This window comes from Apodemus sylvaticus, chromosome 18 (assembly GCF_947179515.1).
Source record: "Apodemus sylvaticus chromosome 18, mApoSyl1.1, whole genome shotgun sequence".
Lineage (NCBI taxonomy): Eukaryota > Metazoa > Chordata > Mammalia > Rodentia > Muridae > Apodemus > Apodemus sylvaticus.
The window spans coordinates 38526230-38552185 of record NC_067489.1 but is presented as its reverse complement, the minus strand read 5'-3'; the positions used below and the strand labels follow the sequence as shown (position 1 = coordinate 38552185).

At 43.9% G+C, this 25956-nt stretch overlaps 1 protein-coding gene across 6 annotated transcripts in view; it reads left to right on the top strand.

Moving 5' to 3' along the window:
• Positions 1–25956, top strand: part of Mtus1 (microtubule associated scaffold protein 1) — a 149974-nt gene that overhangs the window by 58284 nt on the left and 65734 nt on the right. For 2 of the 6 annotated variants that reach the window (XM_052162377.1, XM_052162381.1), the window contains exon 1: positions 23006–23195. The exons of 2 other annotated variants lie outside the window; for them this stretch is intronic. In XM_052162377.1, coding sequence (XP_052018337.1) covers positions 23006–23195 — 190 coding nt within the window. Of the gene's footprint in view, positions 1–21079; positions 21230–23005; positions 23196–24257; positions 24669–25956 lie in introns of those variants that run through there. 2 more of the 6 variants (XM_052162382.1, XM_052162379.1) reach the window with 2 other exon arrangements.

Below are 25956 nucleotides of genomic sequence, written 5' to 3'. Positions count from 1 at the left end.
CACACTGGCATGTGTGTTCTCTTTCTCTCTCTCTCTCTCACACACACACACATATTAAATAAATAAATTTAATAAAACTTTTACAAATTGCTAAGCAGTAAACCTACTGTAGTGTTTTTTGAAGGTTCATAATGTGCTCCCAGCACATAGGCAGGGATTTTCTTTTTTCCTTTTGAAGTTTACTCAAAGTCAATTTAGGGGCAGAACAGCACCTAAAAAGTTAAAACTTTTCTAACTTGAACTTTCGTTTACCTTGGCTTGGATTTCAGAAGTTCTCATTTTAAAGTGGAATCGGGCTGAAATTTGATAGCACCAAGACGGGCTGTTAAGGGCCTTACTCAGTTTGGCAGATGTGCACGTTGCTTTGTGTTATGAAGCCGGAAGAGCACGTGCGAACTTCATCTGTTTCATAAACTGAGATGAAAAGCCTGCTTAGGCCCCAGTGCGCAGAGAGCTGTCCGCAGGGAACACCCCTTATTGCTGCAGGTACAGCCTTGAGCAAATTAAAGGCATATTGGATAGATCCCTTGTAAAAATAGTGACTACTATTGAATGCTTTAAAAAAAAAAATGTGCCTCTAAAAGCCATGTGTTCACATGCGAGAATGCTTCCTAGAGCCTATAAAGCCAGCCGGATCCCAGAGGGTCTCTTTTCTGCACTACAATTAGCATTTGTAGATTTGTTTTGCAGGGTTCTATCTCAAAGCTGCCAGTGTGAGAAAGCTGCTATGCCCAAGCATGTGCTGTTTAGTTTCTAGGATAATACCAGGCTCAGAAGGGTGGAGAAGCAGACCCCAGATGATGAGAGAGAGAGCTTGGTAATTTCCATCCCCAGGGAACTGAGTGGACAGAGACACGTGTCCCCATTAAGTGTCATAATCTGGGTGGAAAATAGAAGAGAAGCTAAGATATATTTGGAAGCAGTGGTCCTTGTTTTCCATATTGTCACCCCTGGGCGCCGACCAGGAAGGGGATCTGCGTTCTGGTCCCTGTTGCTGCTGCCTGGTGGGGCTCTTGGCAGAGGCCAGGGCTAGAGAGCACCCTTCCTGCTTTGGTGTTTGGAGCATCTGGGCCTTGGTGCTATATGGTGCTGTGGCCACTGGCACCCTGGCCTGAAGTTAGAGTCCTATGTTCGGGTTTCATTCTAGTACCACAGAACTGCCAGGCCTGACAAATATTTCCCCTCTGTTGGCATGGACATTTACAAGAGTAAGGGTTTCAGAATCTTAGGATCCAATAGCTTTTGCAGACATGTTTTATTAGGGATGATATGGAATTCACCAAATTTTTTTTTGAGAAATGACTGCTACCCACATTATTATCTGAGCAATATGATGCTTGCATACTTACGCACACGTGGTTTTAGAAGTTGGGTCCCTGCCCAAGATCTATTTAAGCAGATGGAATTCTTCAAGGAGGTGATCAGTCCTTTATAAAAGTCCCTTTGCCATGTGTTATATAGTGTCTTAAGAGAGATATAGATCTGTTAATAGTGTTTTAAGAGAGATGTGGATCTGTTAGTTTAAAAATTTATTTTTATTTTATCTAGGTGCTGGAATTTGAATCCAGGTGACCCTGGTGACTTACTATGTATTTAAATTTTCAGTCTGACTTTAAAAAACGAAACGTTTTATTCGTTTTGGTGTTGTTGTTGAGACAGGGTTTCATTCTGTTTCACGGGCTCGTCTGGAACTTGCTGCGTAGCCTAGGCTGTCCCGGAACTTGCAGCAATCCTCCTGCTTCTGCCGTGTGAATACTTAGGGTACAGGCATATGTCACCATGCCTATCTACACATACTTTTCTACATGTGAGTGGAAGAAAATGGAACTGCCACCATTATGGATTTGATTTTAAGTTTTACTTCTGTATGATTAGAAGACTTCTGTGGACTGGAGGCTTGTGTCACCCCAAATTTAAAAGTGGAAGCCTAACTTTGGAGCTAGGGCCTGTGAGGAGGGTCTCACAGTTAAGATAAAGATATGACCCTAAGCCAAACCCGACTTACAGGAAGGGTAAGAAACGCCAGAGCTCAGCTTTGTAAGGTGCAGAAGCAAGGGGCCATCTTGAAACCAGAAAGAGGCTCTTGCTGGGAAGCAGTTTAGCTGAGATCTTGGTCTTGGACACCTCAGCGTCTAGAAATGAGAGAAAATAAATTCCTGATGCTTGGGCCGCCCAGTCTGTGTTGTTTGTGGTGGCTAGCTGAGAGAAGACTGAAGACTAACTCGGCTGTGCAGTGTTATGTTTAAAAATTAGCAGCTTATTTGGACAGTCTCCATAAACTGGTAGGTGTTTGGTGAGGGTGGATGGGAAATGTAACACCACTGAGTTAAAGAGAGGAGAGAGCCCCAGGAGCCTTTGAGTCCCCTGCTGTACAATGAAGCGTTTGTGCATTTGCAAACTGAAACCAAATGGACACCACTGCCCCCTCCCACCCTTGCTGGCGGAAAGGTAACTGTCCGCAGCCTTCCAGCTGACATGGGGTTTTCAATTGATCCTTTTAGAAAACCAAGCAGAAAGTCAGGCCCAGAGTCTAAATGAGATTTTTTAAAAAAGCTTTAGACTGAGTATCAGAATAAAGTTAAACCATGGAGGTACCGCCATTTTACTTGTCAAATATGGAAATTTATACATGATCCTAGAATATAGGGTCTTAACCCAGGTACTTTGCTCCTTGAGAGTATGGGCGTCGTTGTTGATGGTGGTAGTGATGACTGAACTCAGGAACACCAGCCAGGCCTTGAGCATGCTAGGCAAGTGCTCTACCACTGGGCTAGATTTGGAGGTCTGTTTTATTTTGTTAATGAACTCAATTAAATATGATTAGATAATGATGGGAATTTTCCTAAGTTATTACAGCACCGATGATATCAGCTCATATTAAACGTATGTATACCAGTTTCTAGGCTCTAACTTAATCATCTGACCTCTGAGTTTACGTAACCCTCGATATGAATTTCTGAGGCTTATTTCCGACGAACAGACTAGGAAATCAAGACTGAGGTCAGTGATGTAACGTACCGCGGTTTTGCTGCTGGGAAGGGCAGAGGTGAGATTCAAAGCAAGCTGTGATGCTCTGAAGCTAAGCTCTTATCTTAGCCTGATGCTATCTGTCACTCAGAAGTAGTGCCGTTGCATCATCAGTTCTGAACATATAAAAAATTGTTTTGTCCTTGGCTAAATATTTGAGAGACCGTGGGCTTTTTAGGCCCTGGACTTTAAGCCATCTTCTCAGTTCTCTACGACGTAAATATTCGATAGGATTATTGAAAACTAATGGTACAGAGGAAATGCTCAGCCAGGAGGTCCATTGTGCTGTGGTCAGTCTGCTGTCTACAGAGATTCACTCGCCAGTCCTTTCAGTTTGCACTGATTTGGGCTGCTACGATTGTGCTTCTCTGGGTAGTGTCAACTGCCCCCTCCGAGACCAGTGTGAAGCACAGGGTGACCAAAGCAGGATAGGACACCCTTTTTCCCCTGGCACAGTAGTCTGTGCTGGAAAGCCTGATCCACCCTCTTGCCCCAACCAAAAAGCTACCTAAAGAGCTGTGAAGGCATGAGTAAGCGCTGCTTGCGGGAGATGGGTTTTTGGTTTTACTTTAGAGAAAGAGAGTTGGGGGGCTACTTAAACCATCCTATTTATTTGGCTTATTGTGGGTTAATAAATCCCTTCCTTGTATATCCAGAACTTGTAATGACTTGTCTGTTGTTGGGGACTTTTCTTCTCATTCAATTGTACAGCTTCTTGGTTTGTATAAACCCACTTTTTTCATTTATTTGGCATTTGAAGTAATTTAAAGTCTTTAAAAATGTTACAGTGTTTGCTACATTTGAGGGAGGTAGTAAAAGTATACATTTCCTTATTTATGTCCATGAATCAGTGTGTTAGTAAGTCTTTCAGAGTTTGTAACAGATATTCCTGGATTTGTAGCTACCGACAACACGTGTTAGAGTGTGTCTGGGGACTTCTACTGCAATGCTGTAGTAACTGATGGGCCTGGGCGTAGGTTACAGTGTGGCAGGCACTGTCCCAAGATTTCTAGTATGTACAGTCTCACAGCTGCTGAGGGCTCAGTGCAGTGGTTATCCCTGGTTTCCACATGAGGCAGCTGAAGGTTTGCAAGCTCGAAACTACCAAAATTACACAGCTAATAATGAAGGGAGTCTGGGAATAGGGCTGCGCTGATCACCTAAATTTTGTTGCTAGGCCTTGACACACATGTGTTCATTACCAAACACGACTGCATTAAAGGGGGTATAAATTTGATAATGGCCCAGTGACTGCTTATTCATGCTGACATCGTAGTATTAGAAAGAATTCCAAAAGAGCTGGGTGTGGTGGCGCATGCCTGTAATCCCAGCACCTGGGAGGCAGAGGCAGGTGGATTTCTGAGTTCGAGGTCAGCCTGGTCTACAGAGTGAGTTCCAGGACAGCCAGGGCTACACAGAGAAACCCTGTCTCAAAAAAAAAAAAAAAAAAAAAAAAAAAAAAAAAAAAAATTCCAAAAGAAAAAAAAATCCCCACAGCCAGGTGGAATTGATCAGACCTATAATTCTGGTTTTCAGAGGCTAGTAGCAGAATTGTTATTAGCTCTAGGCAAGCCTGGGCTATCATGTGAGATCCAGTCCCAAACCCCCCTACCCCTCCTTCCATATACACACAGGAAAGAGACAGGCAACTTCTGCCCTAGTGATACTTATATGCAAATGAAGGAAACTAGAAAACAAGTGAGTGAAATGTTCAGTGCACACGCTAGTGAGGGCTAAGTGCTTAGGAGAGAGCGCTGTACAGAGCTAGATTATCCACTGATGTCAAGAAAGACCTCACTGCGAGAACTGAGAGCTGGAAATGAGGAGGAAACCACACAGGTCATGGATTTCCTAGGCAGAGTCGTCCGGCATTTCAGCAAAGCCCGTGTGGGGGTCCCATTTATAGAGGGGGCTGGAGGACGGACAGGAGTGGCTGAAGCTGGAGCACGTAGGGCTTGTAGGCAAAGCATGTGTCTTCCTCCCTATCAATGTCACTGTCAGTTTAGTCTTTCTTGACATGTCTCACAATTCTCAGTAGTAATTCGGAGAAGATTGCCTAGAGAGGGACGTGTGACGCGTCACCGCATTAAGAGTATCTGCTACGTGTTAGGCAGTCCCCTCGATTCTGAGACTACAAATGTGATTAAGTCAACATCCTGTAAGAGCTGGGGATGGGGACCGGAGAGAGGAGTGTCCAAACCGAGCATTCTCAGCTAATGTCCTGGCCACCTAGACCGCGCACTATGCTATGTGGTGATTTTCTTACCTGCCTGTCTCCTGACAAACTCACATCCATAGGACAGAGTCCAGGATGATTATTTTTATATTTCCCAGTACACTCTCTCAATGTACCTGTTATATAATGGGCATTGAAAGTGTCCTTTAGCTGGCGTTGATCGGGGACTTAGACAAAGCCCTGAGTAGCTACAGTACAGAGAAGAAACCAGCTCAGCCTAAGGGAAGACTAAGGGAGAACGGGGGCATTTTCAGCTAATCTTTCTGTGTTTCCATAGGAGTGTCAGTAGACAGAGTTGCTGGCATCAGCAGGGCTTCTGAAAGGCTGTAGTATATCTGGCCCACAGCGTGGCCAGGTTCTGGACTAGACCGTGGACTGAGATCAGCTGAGAGTTGAACTTCTGTTTCAAGGGAGCTGGAGTCAGATGAGTTCTAGTCATCTAGATGCAAATCCCGAGACTCTTCTCCAATGTTCAGGGCATAGGAACTAGAATATCGTGGATGTCCTGGTCTTCTTGCTTGCTAGAGAGGGTGTGCCTACAGATTTGTTTCTGAGATGGTCGGATGTATTTGGGGAGAGGTCCTAAGCCGAAATTGGGAAGGGAGAGCAAGGGAAGGTTTCAGAAATGCATGCTGTGATGGGTTGCATGTGTTTGGCCAAGGCAGTGGCATTATTAGGAGGTTTGAAGCTGTAAACCAGCCCCAAATATGTGTTGCCTTGGTCAAGGTGTCTGTTCACGGCAGGAAAACCCTAACCTACATGCCTACAAAGTACTTTCAAAGGTAGATGCATGTTTCTGACTTAAGATGATGCAAACATACAGAGGTTAAGCAAGCCTGTGGGGAAGGAGACACCGAGGCTGGAGAGCAGTGGCCAGGCACTGAAAGAGTCACAGTGGAGCCGAGCGGTGGTGGCGCACACCTGTAATCCCAGCATGCTGGGAGGCAGAGGCAGGCGGATTTCTGAGTTTGAGGCCAGCCTGGTCTACAGAGTGAGTTCCAGGACAACCAGGGCTATACAGAGAAACCCTGTCTCGAAAAAACCAAATCCAAAAAAAAAAAAAAAAAAAAAAAAACCAAAAGAGTCACAGTGGGGTGGCCCATGGGAGAGTTTATCTTTGAGATACAGGGGATGGAGAGGTGTGCGGATATTAAATTATCGAGACTAAGTATTGGTTACAAGAGTGGAAGTGAAGGGCATAGCTTTGCTCCATCTTCCCAGCTCACTCTGACAGGCAGAGATGATTCACCCCAAGAGTTTCCAGAGATTTTAATTGACTCATTCATTTTTTTGTAACCCTAGGAAAGGAAATAAACTCAGGATGGTGATCAATGTCGAAGTCTCAGTAAGCTACCTGTTCAAGGGCGGGCTGTTGTGAACGTGGCTTCTAATGAGCCTGGAAGCTATCTTTGGTGGTTGTGGGTTTGTCTCCAAGAAGTTGTGTAGGCTAATGGAATGGTTGTCCTACTGAGCCCCATCCCAGTCTCTTCTTCCATTCCTTTCTGGATTCTCAGTGTAAGTGCCAGATGCTAAATAAGTTTCCCTGTGAACATAGAATGAAGAAAGAAAAGACCCTGTCCATCTTTTTCTGGAAAGCTGGTAAAGGATGTACTCACGCCCCCCTCCCCCCCCCCAAGTATTTTTTTAATTACACTCTGAATTTTGAATGTTCTCTCGGGTTCCCAGGCCCATGACTAAGGGAGTTATTTTTGCTTAATCCCCACTCCAAAACAGCCGATCCTTGTGAAAGTACTCGCAGAGACAGGTACCGACAGCACCACCGTCAACATCAAGCTTCTGTGAGATTCAAGTCATCGTGAGAAAGTTGCTTTGTGGATGTTCTTGTTCATCGTCAAATTACCCCTCTTGGGACTGGGAGTGTTTGTGTTGTGACTCACCGGTGCTGCTGTAGCTTCGTGATGTCAGCTTACCCTTGAATCTAAGCAAGCGGTGGTGGTAACACCAAGGGTAGTTTCTTATGCCCTGCCTACTAGGAGAGCATTATTGTGGCTGAATCTGAATTCACATTTGGCAGTATATAAGCATAGAGAAGAGCTGAAACCTTGTGTTCTGGAAGGTAGCTAGTTAACATCTGGTTGAACAGTGACTGGTCATATGTCATAATCCAAACTTAGAGAGTAGTGGGTGGACACCGTAACAGCTGAGTGGGGGAGGTAAGGGGTTCTTTTCATTTCATTTGTTCTTCTAACAGAAAAAAAAAAATTAACTAGCAGCACTTGTACAAATAACAATGTGGGGATTGAGACATTGGCTCGCATCCTTACTTGGGTTAAAGGTCAGTCTTAATTGATGCTGATGCTTTCTGATGCTTAAAACCACCAGTAGGGTAGGTGTGGTGATCTGTGCCTGTAACTGAAGCCCTTGGTAGGTAGAGACAGGGAGTTTGCCCTAAGTCTGAGCTACAGAGGCACCACCTCAAAAGTCAAACCTAGCAAACAAACAAAACCCAGAAATAAAAATGAGGCCGAACATGGAGTTGAAGACTAGATAGATGAGAATGTAAAGGTTGAGGACAAGGTCAGGGCAGAGAGGCTGGAAATACAGCGGAAGGGGGTGGTCAGTGAGTGCTCTGGTGTCTGTGGACTGGTGGTGTGGCAGTCAGATGGAGACGTGGGGACACACAGAAGCCAGGTCCGTAATAAAGAACATGCATAGGGGGAACGTTCCAGCAAAGCTAACCTACCTGGTTTGACTTCCTTAATGCTTTGAACTCCAGGTAGTTTCAGTTTTCTTTTCTCCCTATTTTTAGTAGGTTGTTGTAAAGGTGGGTGGTGGTTTGCACGAAAAGTCAGGAGGGGCAAAAGAAACTCTTTTAGCTTCCTACCACTAATAATAACCTCTGCTGTCTGGGTAGATGGCTAGTATTCCATACGTTGTTTAGAGCTATTTACAGGGGTAGTGTATCTACCATCTACTTACAGAAATTCATTCTGAAGGATCGGCAGTCACCTAATTAATTGATGGCACTTTGTGTTTTCAAGGTACCTGATATACCTACTGTTTAAAGATTTATTTACTTACATATTTTATATATTTGAATACTCTAGCTGCATGTACACTGCGTCCCACTGTAGATGGTTGTGAGCCACCACGTGGAAAAGCAGCCCCGTGCTCTTAACCGAGGATCCATTTCTCCAGCCCCATGTTTAAAATTTCTAAATTGTATTAGTACCTCGGTTTTCAACAAGTACATTTTCTGCATGTGCTGTTTGTCTGTCTGTAGTATGGTACTAGTGTGTGGTACGGTAGAAAAGAATACCACAGGCTGTGTAATTTGTAAACAATAGAAATCAATTTGGCATGCAGTCTGAGGACGGGGAGTCCAAGAATATGGTGCTGGTGTTATCCCATGCAAAAGACACAGAGCGATGGATTGTGGGAGAAAGAGCCTGCTGTCCCAGTCACCAAGCACTGCAGAACAGCAAATTTCAACCTGTGGGGTGTGACCCCTTTTGGGGGTTGCATATCGGATATCCCGCATTACGATTCATATCAGATATTTACATTACCATTCATCACAGTAGCATAATTTACAGTTGTGAAGTAGCAGTGAAATAATTTTATGGTTGGGGGCGGTCACCACAACATGAGGAACTGTATCAAAGGGTCACAACATTAGGGAGGTCGAGAGCTACTGCATTATTGAGTCCAGAGTTCTCCCAGCCCCATCTCCTCATGAGGCCCCACCTCCCAACACTGCAGCATTGGTTTCTTTTTAACACATGTTCCAGAAGACAAGTTCAATCAGTAGCAGCTGTGTTCTACGCCTTTAGGCTCTTTTTGACCATTTAGGGAGGTTTCCAGCTCTTCCCCCACTCTGCTCCATTAAACAGCCCTACACAGAAGAACTTTGTACAGGCATACCTACTCTGGTCAGACATTTCTGGATACATTCCTCTGGGTGGACTCAAAGGGTGTGGACATTGTTAACGCTTTGGGTACACTTTATTGAGCTGCCATTCAGAAAAAGCATGCAAGTCCATGCAGCACCTCTGATGACAGAAGAATTTTTTCCGAAGATCTTGCCAATATTTTGTTGTTTCTGAGTTCTTTCCAGAGATTCATCTTTAGGAAGGGTGTAAAATGGTATTTTAATTGGCCTATAACTTTGGTATTTAAATATTTACTGAGTACATGTAGATTCACTTATGTGCTAGAGAACAACAGTGAATACAATACAGGACCAAAACAGGCCCTGAATATTCTGTCCTGTTGTGTAACGTGGCTGTATATGAATAATGTATCAAGTATGTTGGGTATTGATAATCTAAGACGATAGAAAAACTGCTAAAAGAGACAAGTGGAGATATCAGAGGTGAGAGAGAGAGAGACAGAGAGAGACAGAGAGAGACAGAGAGAGACAGAGAGAGACAGAGAGAGACAGAGAGAGACAGAGAGAGACAGAGAGAGACAGAGAGAGAGAGACAGAGAGAGACAGAGAGAGAGAGACAGAGAGAGACAGACAGACAGACAGAGACAGAGAGAGACAGACAGACAGACAGACAGACAGAGACAGACAGACAGAGACAGACAGACAGAGACAGACAGAGACAGACAGAGACAGACAGAGACAGACAGACAGAGACAGACAGAGAGACAGACAGAGAGAGAGACAGAGAGAGAGACAGAGAGAGAGACAGAGAGAGAGAGACAGAGAGAGAGAGACAGAGAGAGAGAGACAGAGAGAGAGAGACAGAGAGAGAGAGACAGAGAGAGAGAGACAGAGAGAGAGAGACAGAGAGAGAGAGACAGAGAGAGAGAGACAGAGAGAGAGAGACAGAGAGAGAGAGACAGAGAGAGAGAGACAGAGAGAGAGACAGAGACAGAGAGAGAGACAGAGAGAGAGACAGAGAGAGACAGAGAGAGAGAGACAGAGAGAGAGAGACAGAGAGAGAGAGACAGAGAGAGAGAGACAGAGAGAGAGACAGAGAGAGAGACAGAGAGAGAGACAGAGAGAGAGACAGAGAGAGAGACAGAGAGAGAGAGAGAGAGAGAGAGAGAGAGAGAGACAGAGAGAGAGAGAGACAGAGAGAGAGAGAGAGAGAGAGAGACAGAGAGAGAGAGAGACAGAGAGAGAGAGAGACAGAGAGAGAGAGAGACAGAGAGAGAGAGAGACAGAGAGAGAGAGAGACAGAGAGAGAGAGAGACAGAGAGAGAGAGAGACAGAGAGAGAGAGAGACAGAGAGAGAGACAGAGAGAGAGAGACAGAGAGAGAGAGACAGAGAGAGAGAGACAGAGAGAGACAGAGACAGAGAACATGTGTGAGCATGTGCATGTTTGTGCATGAGAACAGGTATGTATGTGCATGAAATTTTAGTGTAGTAGGGAGGGGGTTGGGAGTCCTGGCTTGAAAGCGCCAGCCAGCCCTCTGAATAACAGATGAAAATGTGAGTGAACAGGAGGCCTCTGGCAACTGTGCTCTAGGAATCAATCGAGGGCACAAGTAGGAACAAGAAACCGAGAAGGCAGAGGAACGCAGAGCTCGTTTAGATGTAGTCTTAAACGTTCATCCGGATGTTGTCTTTGAGCCTGAGCGACTTAAGTGTTTACAGGACCACTGTGTTGAGAATAGACTGAATGCAAGTGAGGTTGGGAACTGGAGAGGAAGTGGTACTGGTGCCCCTGCAGCAGGTGGTGATCTTTTAGCACACCAGGATTGCGGCTGGTTCTGGCTGTGTGCCGATACGTGGATATTAGAAGGAGAGCTGATGGCGTTGAACGAGGGATGAGGAACAGGGGAGTGGTGCCTTTTAACCGAGGGAGAAGGGATGAAGGGGGGTGGGGGTCAGGAGCTCCGTTATAGAGCTAAGTTGAGTAGATCATAAGACAGGTATGGAGTAGTAGTACCTGCCAATGTGCAGTCTAGAGGAGTTCGGGCTAGGGATAACAATTTCAGATTCAGCAGCCTGTGGGTCCTGAGGACACCAAGACACGATGTGTGGAAAGGGGGCCAGGGGCACCTGTCTGGAACTTCCGATCTTAAAGTAGAAGATGAGGAGAAATCCTAAAGAAGGGTCAACAAGGGACAGCCAGAGATAGCCGAGGGAAGCCAGTCAGGAGAGACAACAGAGAATCGGTTACCTGCATCAAACACTACAGACAAGTTAGCAGGGACAGTAAGACCAGTTTGAAGCAGGTGGCAATTGCCTTAAAACACAAGGCTGCACATCTAATTTGAAGGAGGCCTGGAGGAAGGCCATTCCTCATTTGGCGATTAAATAATATCCCCTCCTGCTTTATTGTCTGTCCACCCTTCCTGCTCAGCCTATTGTCGCAATGACAAAAAAATCAGTTAAAACATGGTCGCCAAAAGTTCCACCCACCGCAAACTCTTACTACTGTTCTCAAAGGCTGGAAGCCAAGGGCAGCATCGTAGGGTGGTGGCTCTGTCTTCACATGCCTGGCTGTGTTTCCCGGGGAGGAAACATAGTTCTCCACAGCATTCTTCTCAGATCTTCTTGGCCCCAACCAGAGATGATGTTCACTCCTTACATCAGAAGAGGTCAGGAAGCAAGGATTTAGCTTTAATTTTTTTCTCTGTGGGAGTACTGGGAGTATAGAGAGTAAAAATGGCATCTGGATAGCCAAAAAGGGCATTAGAGACAGGAGCACAACCTTAAAATGTTGTATTGACTTTGCTTACCCATTAGGGTTTTTGTTTATTTGTGTTTTGGGGCAAATGATTTCAGCTGGCACCATTAGTCCCTTTTCTACTACATGACTGTTAATTTTGTAGCTAGTGATCATTATTTCTTTTTTTACATTGTCAAAAGTTTGCTTTTCTTTTCTTATTTCTATATATAATGAGACTGTACACAGGAAAGTAAGATATTTTACTTTTTTTTTATCCAACATATGTTGGTGACCAGTCAGAGCAAGGAGCTAGGAGTCGCCTGCCGCTCTTTGCCAGTCACATTTCTAAGACATTTGTTTGGCATGAGGGGCCCTGTGAAATGATGCAACTGTAATCATCCTCAGACACAAGGAGGAAGAAGCCCAGAGAGGTTAAGTAACCAGCCACCCCACCATGTAGTGGAGATGGACTTAAACTGAGCTGTTGGATTCTAGAAAGTGTCTTATAGCCACATGTCATGGTACTGTTCAATCTTTAATTTGTATAAAAATCTCAATACAAATGGTTATCTTTTTCATTGAAATCCCCTCCCTTATTCTGTCCTGAATTTTTCCTTCTGATATTTGTCTACAAATTTATTCATCTGTCTGTGTAGCTGTGTATCAATGACGACAGAAAGCTCTGGTTTTAGTGACGAGAATGTTCTGGGTAGCTCGATCCTGTAGTGCTGAGTGCGTTCCTGCTGTTGTGGAGCCGTCCTTCCCGTTTCTCAAACATTTGCCTGCTCTAATTAGTCCATTAAAAATTTAAACCTGAATTCCGAAGTCTCCCTCCCCCCTCCCCCACCCCGCCCTTTGGCAATTGTCCAGATCCTTTCTGTCCCTATGAATTCACATGTGCCATGAAGCTCACAGAAGACAGATTTCAAGATGATTTTCCTTTGTGATTGACTTAATGAGGCTTAGCATCATGTCATCAACCTAATTCACATTGTGTCCATGTCAACATTTCCTCACCTTCTAAGGCTGAATGCTAATCCCTCATGTGTCTGTCTACAGACACAGTGCTTGATTCATCCGCCCATGAATACTTTGGTGGCTTCCGCCTTTGGTTGCTGTGACTATTGCCCTGTTAGCGTGGTGTCTACATGTGTTAAATCTCCTGCTTCCCCCTCTTCTGGGCGTACCTCTAGACCTGGGCTTGCAGGATGATATGGTGAATAGATTTAAGGGTTTGAGGATCTCTCATGTTGCTGTGCACAGTGGCCTCTCCCTAGTTCGTATCACAAACGTAACAGCTCTCTATGCTCACCAGCGTTTGGTGTTTTATCCTGGTCATCCCAGTGGGTGTGAGGTGGTTGGTCTCGAATAATTGGCTTTGCATCTCCCCAGTGGGCAGGGATGCTGAACAGCTTTTGTCTTGGTGCATGCCTACTGACCACCGGTGTATCTTCTTTGGAGATGCTTCTAACTCCTTGACCTATTTTTAAAATTAATTGCTTGGATATTTTGCAGTTGAGTCATGGTCTTCTCATTTTTTTCCCCTTCCAGAATTCTTTAAGCTATTTGGATCTTTTTTTTTTGTTGTTAGTTATTTTTATTTTTATTTTTTTTATTCGATATAATTTATTTACATTTCAAATGATTTCCCTTTTCTAGACCCCCCACTCCCCGAAAGTCCCGTAAGCCCCCTTCTCTTCCCCTGTCCTCCCACCCACCCCTTCCCACTTCCCCGTTCTGGTTTTGCCGAATACTGTTTCACTGAGTCTTTCCAGAACCAGGGGCCACTCCTCCTTTCTTCTTGTACCTCATTTGATGTGTGGATTATGTTTTGGGTATTCCAATTTTCTAGGTTAATATCCACTTATTAGTGAGTGCATACCATGATTCACCTTTTGAGTCTGGGTTACCTCACTTAGTATGATATTCTCTAGCTCCATCCATTTGCCTAAGAATTTCATGAATTCATTGTTTCTAATGGCTGAATAGTACTCCATTGTGTAGATATACCACATTTTTTGCATCTACTCTTCTGTTGAGGGATACCTGGGTTCTTTCCAGCATCTGGCAATTATAAATAGGGCTGCTATGAACATAGTAGAGCATGTATCCTTATTACATGGTGGGGAGTCTTCTGGGTATATGCCCAGGAGTGGTATAGCAGGATCTTCTGGAAGTGAGGTGCCCAGTTTTCGGAGGAATCGCCAGACTGCTTTCCAGAGTGGTTGTACCAATTTGCAACCCCACCAGCAGTGGAGGAATGTTCCTCTTTCTCCACACCCTGCTATTTGGATCTTAATGATTAAAATTTAAAAAGGTATTTCTTTCTCAACACCATTTTAAAAGATAGATCGAGTTAAAATTGCATTAATTATAATGTTGATTTGGGGGAAAGTTAGCATGTATTCACAGTCAAATCTATCTTTGGGTGAATTTGGGAGGGACAGGGTATATGTATACATTTGTTCATGTGTATAACTTCTGTTGCTAAAAGAAACAAATCTTAAAAATTAAAAAAATTTCCTGACATACACAAAAGCTCTTACTTAGTTTGTATTTATAAGCAGTCTATTAGTTTTATTTGAAGGACATTTAATATTACAGTACTCTCCAGTGAAACTAATTTAGTAGATGTACATTGTTAATGAAAGCATTTGACCCATTAGAGTTAATTGCAATTGGATATACAGCCGTCATTTTGAGAATATGTAATTTATTTCTATTATAACTTGATATTTGTTATTGCTTTGGGTTTTACTTTAATTTTCTAATTCCTAGTTACTGTAGATAATGACTACAAAGGTTTTTTATGTCGTTGCATGTATCTGACATTATAACCACAGCTGTAAATGAACCCCACTTCTTCATTTGGCACTTTGTCTTCCTGAGTGTCCCTGCTGATTGCCTGCCTTATTAATGTTTAAGTGTTACCAAGTGACCTCAGTCACCTCCTCATAGTCTAGAGAAAATTCCCGTACCCTTTGCTCAGGCATATGCCTGTTCCTAATCTGTGCTCCTCATCTCTGCCCTTCCCTTTGGGCAGGCCTGCCTTCCACCATGCAATCAAATTCTGATTCAAATATTGACCGCCTTCCATGCCTCTCTCCATCTCTCCACTATATATCCACTACCAAAATTCAGGTTTACAGTTCCCATCTGGCATTTAGTGGTCTCTCTCTCCCAGCTGTGAAATCCCTGCATCTTCAACATCATTATTCTTTGCTTTACCCTGTCATCTGTGTTCCCACTAAGAATGGACGCTCCAGAGTACCAGATACCATGTCATGGGTTGTGAGCCACCATGCGGTTGCTGGGATTTGAACTCAGAACCTCTGGAATAGCAAGCAGCCAGTGCTCTTAACCACTGAGCCACCTTTCCAGCCCCAACTCATTTTATCAAATATGAACTGAGACATGCTTTCCGATGCTGAACCGTCTCCCATGCTGTGTTAAGTCTCTGTTGGTGACTGGTCGATAGTTCAGAGATGGGAAACCACTTGGGCTGGTAGATGGTTTGTGGCTCTGGGGATTCTGTCCTTCCTTCTCTTGCAGTGTGTGCTCACCCAGCTTTTCCCAGGCCTTTCCAGGCTGGGTCAGCGCTGGGAGACTGGCAATGCACCTTAGGCCCTGGGGCTTTCTCTCGGAGACTAAAGTATTTCACAGAAGTGGAGGACAAAGGGGGGCCGTTGGGAGGTGCATTCTTTGGCTTTCATTTCAAGGCTTGGAAACCTATTAGGAAATCTCGATTTCCCAGTAGTAAAGAGGCTGCCTTCATAATAATCACATACAAGCTGTGAATGGAGGCATTGACTTAGTGTCCTTTAGTGAAATCAGAAGGGTGGACAACCAGCTCCTGCTGGCAGATGGACTCTGGAATCTACCTCGTCCGTCCGGTTTCTGGATCCACTTTGTACTGGGTGTCGCGTGTTTGAATGTGGCCCCGTTGACTTCAGCGTTGATGACTTTTTGTTGTTAACTGTGCTCGACATCCAGGGAAAATCCATACCAATAAATGGTTCAACAGTAGTAATGAAGAGCGAATGGAGATGTCTCACCGCTGCATTTTCCTTTTGCAGTATACCCCATCTCGTCATGCCCCACGATCGTCCCATAATACTGCAATAGGTTTTCCTGCGACTGTTTCATTATAAAATTTATTAACATTTATAGAATGTGTGATTTTTTTCTTTTTTCATGCTCTTGAACTTGATATTGTGAAAATGGTTATAATTACAAAATGAGTCTACATATGTATAGAAACAGCCATCAAAATTCTAGTGTCATTTCACAGATTAAGAATTAAACAGTCATAATTCATATTGAACTAAAGAAAAAAAGATGGCGAATAACCAAAGCAGTCCAAAGGAGTCAACATGGCTGGAGGTGTCGTGATTCTTAACCTCAAATTATAAAGCGGAGATAGAATGACAAAGACAGCTGGGTATGAGAATTCGCCCTTAAAGCAATGGGGTAGAAGAGAAGATGTGTAAATAGGCAAGGAGGGTGGAGAGCCGAACACCAAGCTGTGGAAAGAGGCCTTTTCAACAAAAGGACGTGCAGAGGAGAGACATTAGATCCGTATCACCCAGCCTGGACGGAAATCAACTCCAAGTAGATCAAAAGCTCTTAATTCATAAAGTGAAGCTGCAGGAGAAAGGCAGCGAATGTTCCCGAAGACAGATGTGGCAGCACATCTCCGAACAGAGCTCGGCAACGCAGGAACGAGGTCCGAGGAGCAACAAGCGGGATCTCCTGAAATTAGAAAGTTTGTGCAAAAGAAGCCATCAACTGTGGGCCAAAGAGCTCCCAAAACAGGAGACTATCGTTACCACCCACACTTCAGGCAGGAAGCTTATCTCTAACTGGGGAAAAAATACTGCTAATCTGACAAAATGAACGCTTCTTAGAATAGACACCAAAGACTATATTTTAAGTATTCAATATTCCTAGTCTTCAGGAAAAAATGTAAATTAAGACTACGTTGAGAATCAACCTTATTCCAGGCAGAGTGGGGGTCATGAAGAAACCGGATAAGTGGTGGTGGGGATTCGGAGAAATTGCCACTCATTTCTGGTGGGAGTACAGATCAATACATTATCTGGAAATCAGTTTGGAAGTTTGTAAAAATAAAGTAGAGCTACCCAGTGTCCCAGCTATTCCACTTCTGGGCCCATCCTGGGAGAATTCCACGCTCTACTAGAGAGACCATGCTGTCTTGCTGCCGTATTCACAACAACAAGGGTGGTACACCAACCTAGATATGGCTCTCAACAGATAATGAAAATGTGGTAATATAGAATATTATCCAGCTGTAAAGAAAAGTGAAATCTTGAAGCTTCAAGAAAAATAGTTACAAAGTATGCTGAGGTCGCCCAAACTCAGATAAGAATCACATGTCTCCCTCATGTGCAGATCCCAGCCTACAGTGTATTCACATGTATATGGAAATAGCGTAAGCGTGTATATAGCATAGCATTTAGAGAGGAGGCCTTAGGTGGTGAGGATGATCGTGACACAGGTGAAAGAACACTCCTCAGGGGCTGGAGAGATGGCTCAGCCGGTAAGAGCACTGACTGCTCTTCCAAAGGTCCTGGGTTCAAATCCCAGCAACCACATGATGCCTCACAACCATCTCGTAATGAGATCAAACCCCTCTTCTGGTGTATCTGAAGACAGCTACAGTGTGCTTACATATAACAATAAATAAATAAATCTTTTGTTTGTTTGTTTGTTTTTCAAGAAAGGGCTTCTCTGTGTAGACCTGGCTGTCCTGGAATTCACTCTATAGACCAGGCTGGCCTTGAACTCAGAAATCTGCCTGTGTCTGCCTCCCAAGTACTGGGATTAAAGGCGTGTGCGCCCACCACTGCCCAGCATAAATAAATCTTTAAAAAAAAACTTGTCAGAGAACATAAAGCAATTTTTCCCAGTTTTATTTTTTTCTTTCTCTGTTTTTATAGTGGACCCATTCATAAACATAACTGGTAGTGAAAGTGAAAACCCCGGAGTGGAGCGCCATTGTTTCTGAATGTATGCAGGGGGTATATAGTGTTTGGGACTAGCCAAATACTTGAGTGACCTACCACCTTAAACCAGCTGTTTTTGTGAGTTACTTAGAATATAGTGATTTTGATGTAAAATTGTAAAATGTTTGGTGCTCCGGCAGTGCGGCTCCCATTTTCCTCAGTGTTACCCAGGGCCTTTCTGCAGTGTCCATGATTTACGTGCAGTTTATCTACATAACCACCTCAGCTTGCACTTAGCACCAAGGGAAATGGTGGGAGGCTTGGTGAACTTGCCTGCTAGACATTCACGGCTTCTGTGTGGACGACTTCTCCTAGCAGCTCAGGCTCAGACTGGAACTTGGCTACCTCAGTCTCTAGTTCTTTCTTTAACTGGGAAGCTGCTTTCCCATGGCACAGCAGAGAAATGATGGAGACATCAGAATCACTACCCAGGAAGCTGCTTTTCTAAGGCACAGCAGAGGGATGATGGTTAGGTATCAGAGTCACTGCCCCAGTCAGACACATGGCCCAAGAAAGCGGTTTACTCATCTAAGTTGCTTTCGCGACATGAAAACATAACTAGTAATTACTAGTAGTAGTCTCAGCATTAAAAGTGTAGTGTGTGTGTGTGTGGGGGGGGGGGTGAGATACCTCAGTTGGTATTTGTCATGCAAGCATCAGGACCTGTGTTTAATACCTCATAACCCATAACCATATACACACACACAGAGCGAGAGAGAGAGAGGGAGGCCAGGCCAGGCCAGGGAAGCAGAGACGGGTAATACCCTTGGACGCACTGATCCATCAGCCTAGCCTAATTGACAAGCTCCAGGCCAGGGGAGGACCCTGTCTCCAAAAACAAAAAAAGAAAAAAAAAAAGAAAAAAGAAAAGAAAAATCTAGGCGAGTAGTCCTAAGGAATAAGATCACTGTTGACCTCTTTGTGCATGCAGAGCGAACACACACATACCGGAACCCTGGGTGTTGAGGCAAGTGTCTGTTTTTGCCCTGGAGGCTGATGCAGGAGGATTACTTGAGTCCAGTTAAGCTTTTTGGTGAAATAGATATCAGTTAAGAGTTTCCTTGGAACCTTCCTAAGGGACGTGGGCTGGGGCAGGGGCAGGGAAGGGGATGGCAACTGAGCATGCACAAGTGTGCGTTTGGGCAGGTCACCGGAGACACACTAGGAAAGGTCTGTAAGTCTTTAGTGCTATAGTGCTCTTCCAGAGGCAGTCCTGGGTTTTCTTTTTTTTTTTTTTTGCCGTCTGGGTAGCAGTTTGATAAATTTGTATTCTAAATATCTTTTCCATTCCTCTTTTTTTTTTTTTATTGTATATGAGTACACTGTGGCTGTCTTCAGACCCACCAGAAGAGGGCATCAGATCTCATGTGGTTGCTAGGCTTTGAACTCTGGACCTTCAGAAGAGCAGGCAGTGCTCTTAACCGCTGAGCCATACCCCCTTTCCATTCCGCTTAAAGCCAGTGAAAATGATTGGCGCAGGAAACGGAAGTGGAATTGGTGTTTGAATGTGCAACCCTTGCTGCAACTGTTAACAAGGAATTTTATAAATAAAATTGATAAAATTTAATTGATAGACTTTTAAGAGTCAAATTGCCTTGTAAAATGAGCGATTGAGTGTCTAGGTGGAGAGATGGAGATTGAGTGTCTAGGTGGAGAGATGGAGATTGAGTGTCTAGGTGGAGATGGAGAGATGGAGATTGAGTGTCTAGGTGGAGATGGAGAGGTGGAGAGTGTATTAACAGAATTAAGTCATTTACTCCTGGCATGGAAAGAAAACTGATTTCAGCTGACGCCTGTTGCAGCTCACTCTACTACTTGCTTTGTAACGTCCAAGGGACAGAGTTGAACTCGGGTTGCTTCTGCTCTCTTAGCGACTTCGCCAGAACGTGGTCACGAAGCAAGCAGTGTGAGCGAAAGCCGGGACAGCAGGCGTGGCTTGTGGAGAAGCCATAATTCTTAACAGCTTAGCTTAGGCTTAATAGAATTTTTTTAAAGGTACCTGGCATTGAACCCCAGGCCTCATGCATGCCAGGCGAGTCCTCTGTCACGTGCTGGGACAAACCAGGGAACGTAACATTTTGCCACCATCCCCTTATTTATATGCTATTGGTAAAATATGGCGCCATCATTTTCGTCAAAGATCTTTCCAACCCTTGATGCACTTTAAGGCTGTGGTGCTACCAGCGTAGATGGCATGGAGACACTCGGCATCAGGATGTATAGAGAAAGCGTGATCTCAGCCGTTTGAAGATTGCCTAAAAGCATGGATAAGCCCAAGCTGAAACACAGGAAGGAATTAAGTATGAGTGGATCTGGTATTGAGGAGGAGGATGGGGTTGAGCTTGAGAATTTGATGTTCAGTCTCAAGTAAGTCCTTGAGGAGAGCATAAAGCGCATCAAATATACTTCTCAGGAGAGGGAGAGCACATTTGAAGAGTTCTGACCAAAAAATTTCTTGGCAAGTACACCTTTAGGCACTAAGTGTGAGCATCCAGTTGTGTTCCTAAGACATCAGAGGTTAAGAAACATAGACACATGGAAGCCTTTTTTCCCAGCAACACAGTGTTAGAAATTTGAGTGAAAAGCATTCCTCACTTTAAGTTTGGCAAATAAACTGTAAAAATGAAAGAGGAATGGGGGGGGGGGGGTGTGGATAGGGGGGAAATAGTAAGCGCAGCGCCACCTGCTGTTCAGCTTCAAGCCTTTTTATTTAATGGAAGATTTCTCCCAACCAGGATTTTGTTCAGAGGGCTTTTAAATTTTTCACTTATTTCTTTTTAAATACGGCCACGTCAGGTGCTCCTGGAGAAATCTGCTTATTTTAATGTTAAAATGAAAGGTGGATAGCATCAGATTGTTTCTGCTCTGATCCTGACTTTACCAAAGGCTTCATTCTTAAATGATTTTTTCCCCTGATCCTTCTTGCACATCAGAGAAGATGTGTGAGTTAATTACTTCAGGCTCCAGGGTTTATAGCCACACCTCTTGTAGCCTAATTGGTTCACCGTTTCTGCTCTTCCGCTTCTGAATTATTCAGAACAAGTAAGCGTGTGTGCAGCTCCTGTCTCTCATCTGAAGTACCACGGTGCTGAGCATTAATTTTGCATTCCGACTCAGTAGACAGCAAAGAAGTTTGAGTGGACCAGCTTAAAGTGCAAGTTTTCAGAGGGTAGAAACTTTTTTTCTTAATCCCAAGGAAAGCCTCTGTGCTTGAAAGCTGCACAGCCTTCTTGGATGAATTTGCTTAGACCACTTCCTCTGTCCAAAGCATCCTTGATATGCAGGGCAGGAAGCACCCAGTCAGTGGCCAGCACCCACGGCGATCTGAGCCTCTACAGCAGTGACTGTAAGTCAGACGATTGTCACATTTTGTGGGTTGTTGAGGCAGTAGTCATAGGCAAAGCCAATGGTCCACAGATAATTAATTTTACCTCTATATTTTAGTGGGAGTTTTCCACATTGCTTCTTTATAATTACTCAGAAAGTTTGCCAGGGAAACAAGTTTTTTAGGAATAGATTTCTTTGGATGAACGTCCAGGGGACCCTGACATGATTATGTAGGAATGGCACCTGCTGTATAAAGGAGCCTAAAGTACATTGTTTGCTGACATGTTTGTGGGGCTGTTGGAAAAGAATAGTAGCTGAGGAACTTGTAATCCAGCTGGAGACCAGGAGACCCATCAGTGCCGTTTTGTTTGGTTTTGTTTTCAAAAGAGTGTCTTGTGGAGGTGCTTTGTAATCTTTTACTTGAGATGCCAGATACAGGGTGTGGACAAATTATAGTCATAAATAATTTAAACTCTGAAAATACTCTGAAAGTTTTTGCCAATTCTGTTTTCTATATGTCAAGTGGGCAAAGAAGCTAAGCTCTCCCCAGTTCCCTTTTATTCAAAAGATGTGTTCAGAAAAGCGTTTTTTGTTTTGTTTTGTTGGTGTGTTTTCTCTTTAAATTTCCTCACAAAATAATCCAGGGATGGGTTCAGACAAACAACTTTGGAGGGCCTGCTGTCCCCGGGATCATCATATGGTAGGTGAGGAGAAAGATACAGTGTACATTTGTGAGGAAGAGTTGGAGATGCAAGCTATTTGCTTTAACAAGAAATCCACGGTATTTTGTTTTGTTTGGTTTTTGTTTGTTTTTGGTTTTTTGTTTTTGTGGGAAATGGGGCCAGAGTCGTCAAACCCTCTGGGTGCAGAATGGCATCAGGGCTACCATACGTGTACACTGTCCACCACCTCGCTGTCTCCGCCCCAATACCTTGGTTACTACCTTGGACTTTGAAGAGACTTAGCTGAGGCTCAGAGACTTTTACTGGTTCAACCTCTCGCAGCAAGTAAGTGACAGAATGGATTATAGACAATAGGCATTAAGTTAATGACAAAGGACTTTCATTTCACACAGGTCACTGAACGCGGCGGCTGCTGGTCTCAGAGGCACATCAGTAGCTGCATAGTGGCACTTGACAAGGCTATGTTACTTAAATTTAAAGAGGATTATTATTTTCATATGTATTGTTTGAAATTTAAAGGGGTGGGGAATTTAAAGAGGGTAATTCTCTGGGAATCTGAAAATATGACTGGCATTTGTTATTCTGAATTCATCTTCCATCTACATTTCTTTGTCCAACTGTGTAAATTAAAAACAAAAAAAAAAACCAAAAAAGCAAAAAACCTCAAAACCACCCAGAGAGAAACCAGCAAACCCTGAAAGCCATAAGGATGGAGTTTGTGACGCTTGGAGCAGACACGTTCCCTAATATCACACCCCGGGTTTTCTATGGAGCAGCCATGTTGATCTGGCCACTGCCCGACTAGCCTGCCTGACCCTGGCAAGGAGGGTTCGAAAGGCTTTTGTCCTTTCTTTTTGTCTGTTAACAAAAGGGTTTGCCGTGCGCCCACAGAGCCGGTCTAGTGGCCGCGTGTCCCCCTTACAGATGAAGCCTGCACATCAGTGAGTCTCTTTCTTAGTCCGATTTGCAGCTGGTTTAGTCTGTTCCGTGTAGTGCGTGGCGGCTTACAGTTCCCCCCTCCCCATTCTAATTGACTGGGAGCAGGCATGAGGGGTGTGAGCGGGAACATGGCTGCAGTGACTCCTGCCTAAGCTTGCTTTGTTCCTTTTTAAATGACTATACCAGGAGGATTTCGCAGTTGTACAGAAACTGGTATTTCTTCAAAGATCTTTATCAATTCTACACTCACACCCCCGGCCGGCTCAGAAAGGCAGTACGATGCTACCTTATTGGCACTGCTGGTCGTGGGATCCTACAGCCTTTGTATAATTCCTTTGTTAGCCACGCTTAATAGGAAAAGAAGTAGGTTGACGGTTTCTCATTTGATTCTTTGCTTTCTAAGCATGCTTAAATTCGTATTAAATAAATTGATTTTTTTAGGACCTCTTGGTTATTAGCATTGTTGTTGCTTGTAATTTATGTTGACTGTGGTGTTTCGTGGTTTTATATATGTATGATGTGAATGGATCTGTTGGGAACAAATTTTATTGTGTGTTTTCTGGGTCTGGGGGCTTAAACAAATTATCATGCAGCTTATCTGTTATCCTATTGCCAAAGACCATTTTCTGATTTAATCTCTGATTAAAAGACTGTTTGTTGATTTAATTTCTGATTAAATACTAAGTTTTGAATGTGTGACTGGCAGAGGTAGAGAAATATTTCCTTAGAATTTAAATGGAAGGGTCAGATTTTTTTTTGCTGTCTTCAGTTACAATTAATATATGACTCACATAAAAATATTAAATGTGTTTGTGTTTTTTAATTGCCTTAAAATATGAAAAAAAAAGTCATTTTGAGCCGAAATCCTCTTGCTGCTGTTAGGGAGGGATCACGTTAGGAAATAGCTTAATCTTTAGCTGGCATATCACGACTCTGACTAGCTTCAACACTGGAGCTTCTTCGAAGGGCCGCCCTTGCTTCCTTTGCCTCCTTTTGCTTTGTGATGTTATGTTGTTAGTGGTGTCTGTTAAGAACTCCACAGCATAGTACTGTTGCGAAATTGGCATCTGGTCGTTGGTATTTGGGGGGGGGGGAGGATCCTTAGAAACGATGTTACAGAGTAATAAGTTGGTTGAACAAAAGATTTATGTGGCAATTTTTTTCTGACGATTTAACATGTTTATTTAATGAATGCATAGGAAAAATTAAAGTTAAAGCTATTTGTATATTAGTGTAAAGATTGTGTGGTAGTTTTCTATACCAAACGAGACAGATCATTGTGCAGTTTGGAAGCAGGTCTTGAGAAAGTGGTTTCGCCACATTAGCAGGACTGTGAAGACTAGAGATTTCCTTCCTCTTTCCCTTTGGCCACAAAATCATGTTTATTTTTGAGAGACAGATGGTGTGGGGTAATGGCAGAGATGCAGACCGAAGCTGTTTGCTCTCAATCAGCAATAGGCCATCTGAAAGACTAAAGAAAGAAATGAGCCGTCCTCTCCTGCAACTCGGTGGCAGCCTGGCTGACAGGAAGTCATCTCTGGGAAAGGACACTACTCACCTGGGGCTTGTCCTGGTTTCTCACGGCGAGTTGGACAGTCATCTTAGCATCAGTTCTTAAATCTGATGAACTCCCAGGAAGGGACACCTGGACTTTGTTCAGGATCCTCCCAGCTGTGTGCCTCTGACTCCTTTTCTTCACCGCATTACCGGTTATTAGGCGTCATCACCGGATGATGCCTAATCTTTTGGAAGGAAAGCACTTGAGTTGGCCCAACTCAGTGGGCAGAAGGATGAGTTGTCTTGATCCTCCGTCTCGTTTCTCTTGTGGCAAAAATGGTTAGTGAATATGGTCATATCTATCAACACTAGGCAGTTGACAAGAACCAATTGATTCTTTCTCAGACAGCCTCCAGGTTCAGAGAAAAAGATTTTTTTTGACTAGTGATATCTGGCATGGGCAGAGAAAAGAGAGGTGGGCAGTGTATAGTGCTGTCCCCATGTTATAGGGCATGTTAGCGTGCACACCCTCCTGAGTGGATTGCTTCATGAGGAAATATTCAGATAACTATTAGCCTTGTTTGTTCTCTTTTAGTCTATGTGGGGCATATGAGACATTCTTGTAATTACAAAGTTGAATGTTTTTGAACTTTAGATCAGGCACAGTGTAGAGCATTGAGCTGATTTACAAAGAGTTCCAGAAATGAGTCGGGTTTTATTTCTGTGCAGCTACATGGAGTTTAATCAATCAAAAACTCATTCAACTAGATGCCAGAATGTAGTCGAGACATGCTAGTTCACAATCCAATGTTGAGACCGAACACAGAAGCTCTTTGGAGCGGGGACATTTCTGCTGCTGCTTAGATTTTTCTGAAACAGTCAATGTGTTCTCTCTCCACGTCCTGTCTTCTCTGCTTCTTATTCCACTTGCAACATTCCCTGGGGATATGAAAATATGGATTTTAGAAAAATCTGTTGTAGAATAAGCAAGAGAAGATTGTAGTAGGAGAGCTCTGGGCGAGGAAACGGAAATCAGCAGGGCCCTGGCCAGCCATCATGCTAGGAGCTGAGACGAAGGGAGGAGAAACACTTCACGGGCCTCCCGCCTCATAGTAGTATTCAATCTTCAAGTTGGAGTTTATTGGAAAGCACTGTGCCAGCCCGGAGGAATGTGCTTAGAAAACTGAGAACCCTTAAGTGTTAGGTTATAAAAGTGTGCAACTTATTACAGCTGGTAAGGCTGGGTGCTCATACAATGGGTAATCATGGAGGATGACTACTTAACACGCGCATTTCTTAAATATGTAATTATGTCTAAAAATGTAAATAAATATATTTGTATCTGAGCCCAGTGTCTTTTATCCCTGAGATACGGATATTGACTCTGGTGTGTTTAGAAGTTGATGGAATCTGGCGCCATAATGAGCCCTCGAGAGAATCACTCAGGTAGATGACTTCCATGTTTGGAAATATTAAAAAATGGCTCCATCCTGTGCTATGCCCAGCTACTCTCTGCCATGGCGCGCTCACCGCTGTCATCTGTCCCATCGCCTCTTGGCTAACCCCGGTCAGTGGTCTTCCCAGCTCCAGTTCACCTGCCTCAGGGCCGCTCTTACCTTCTCAGCCG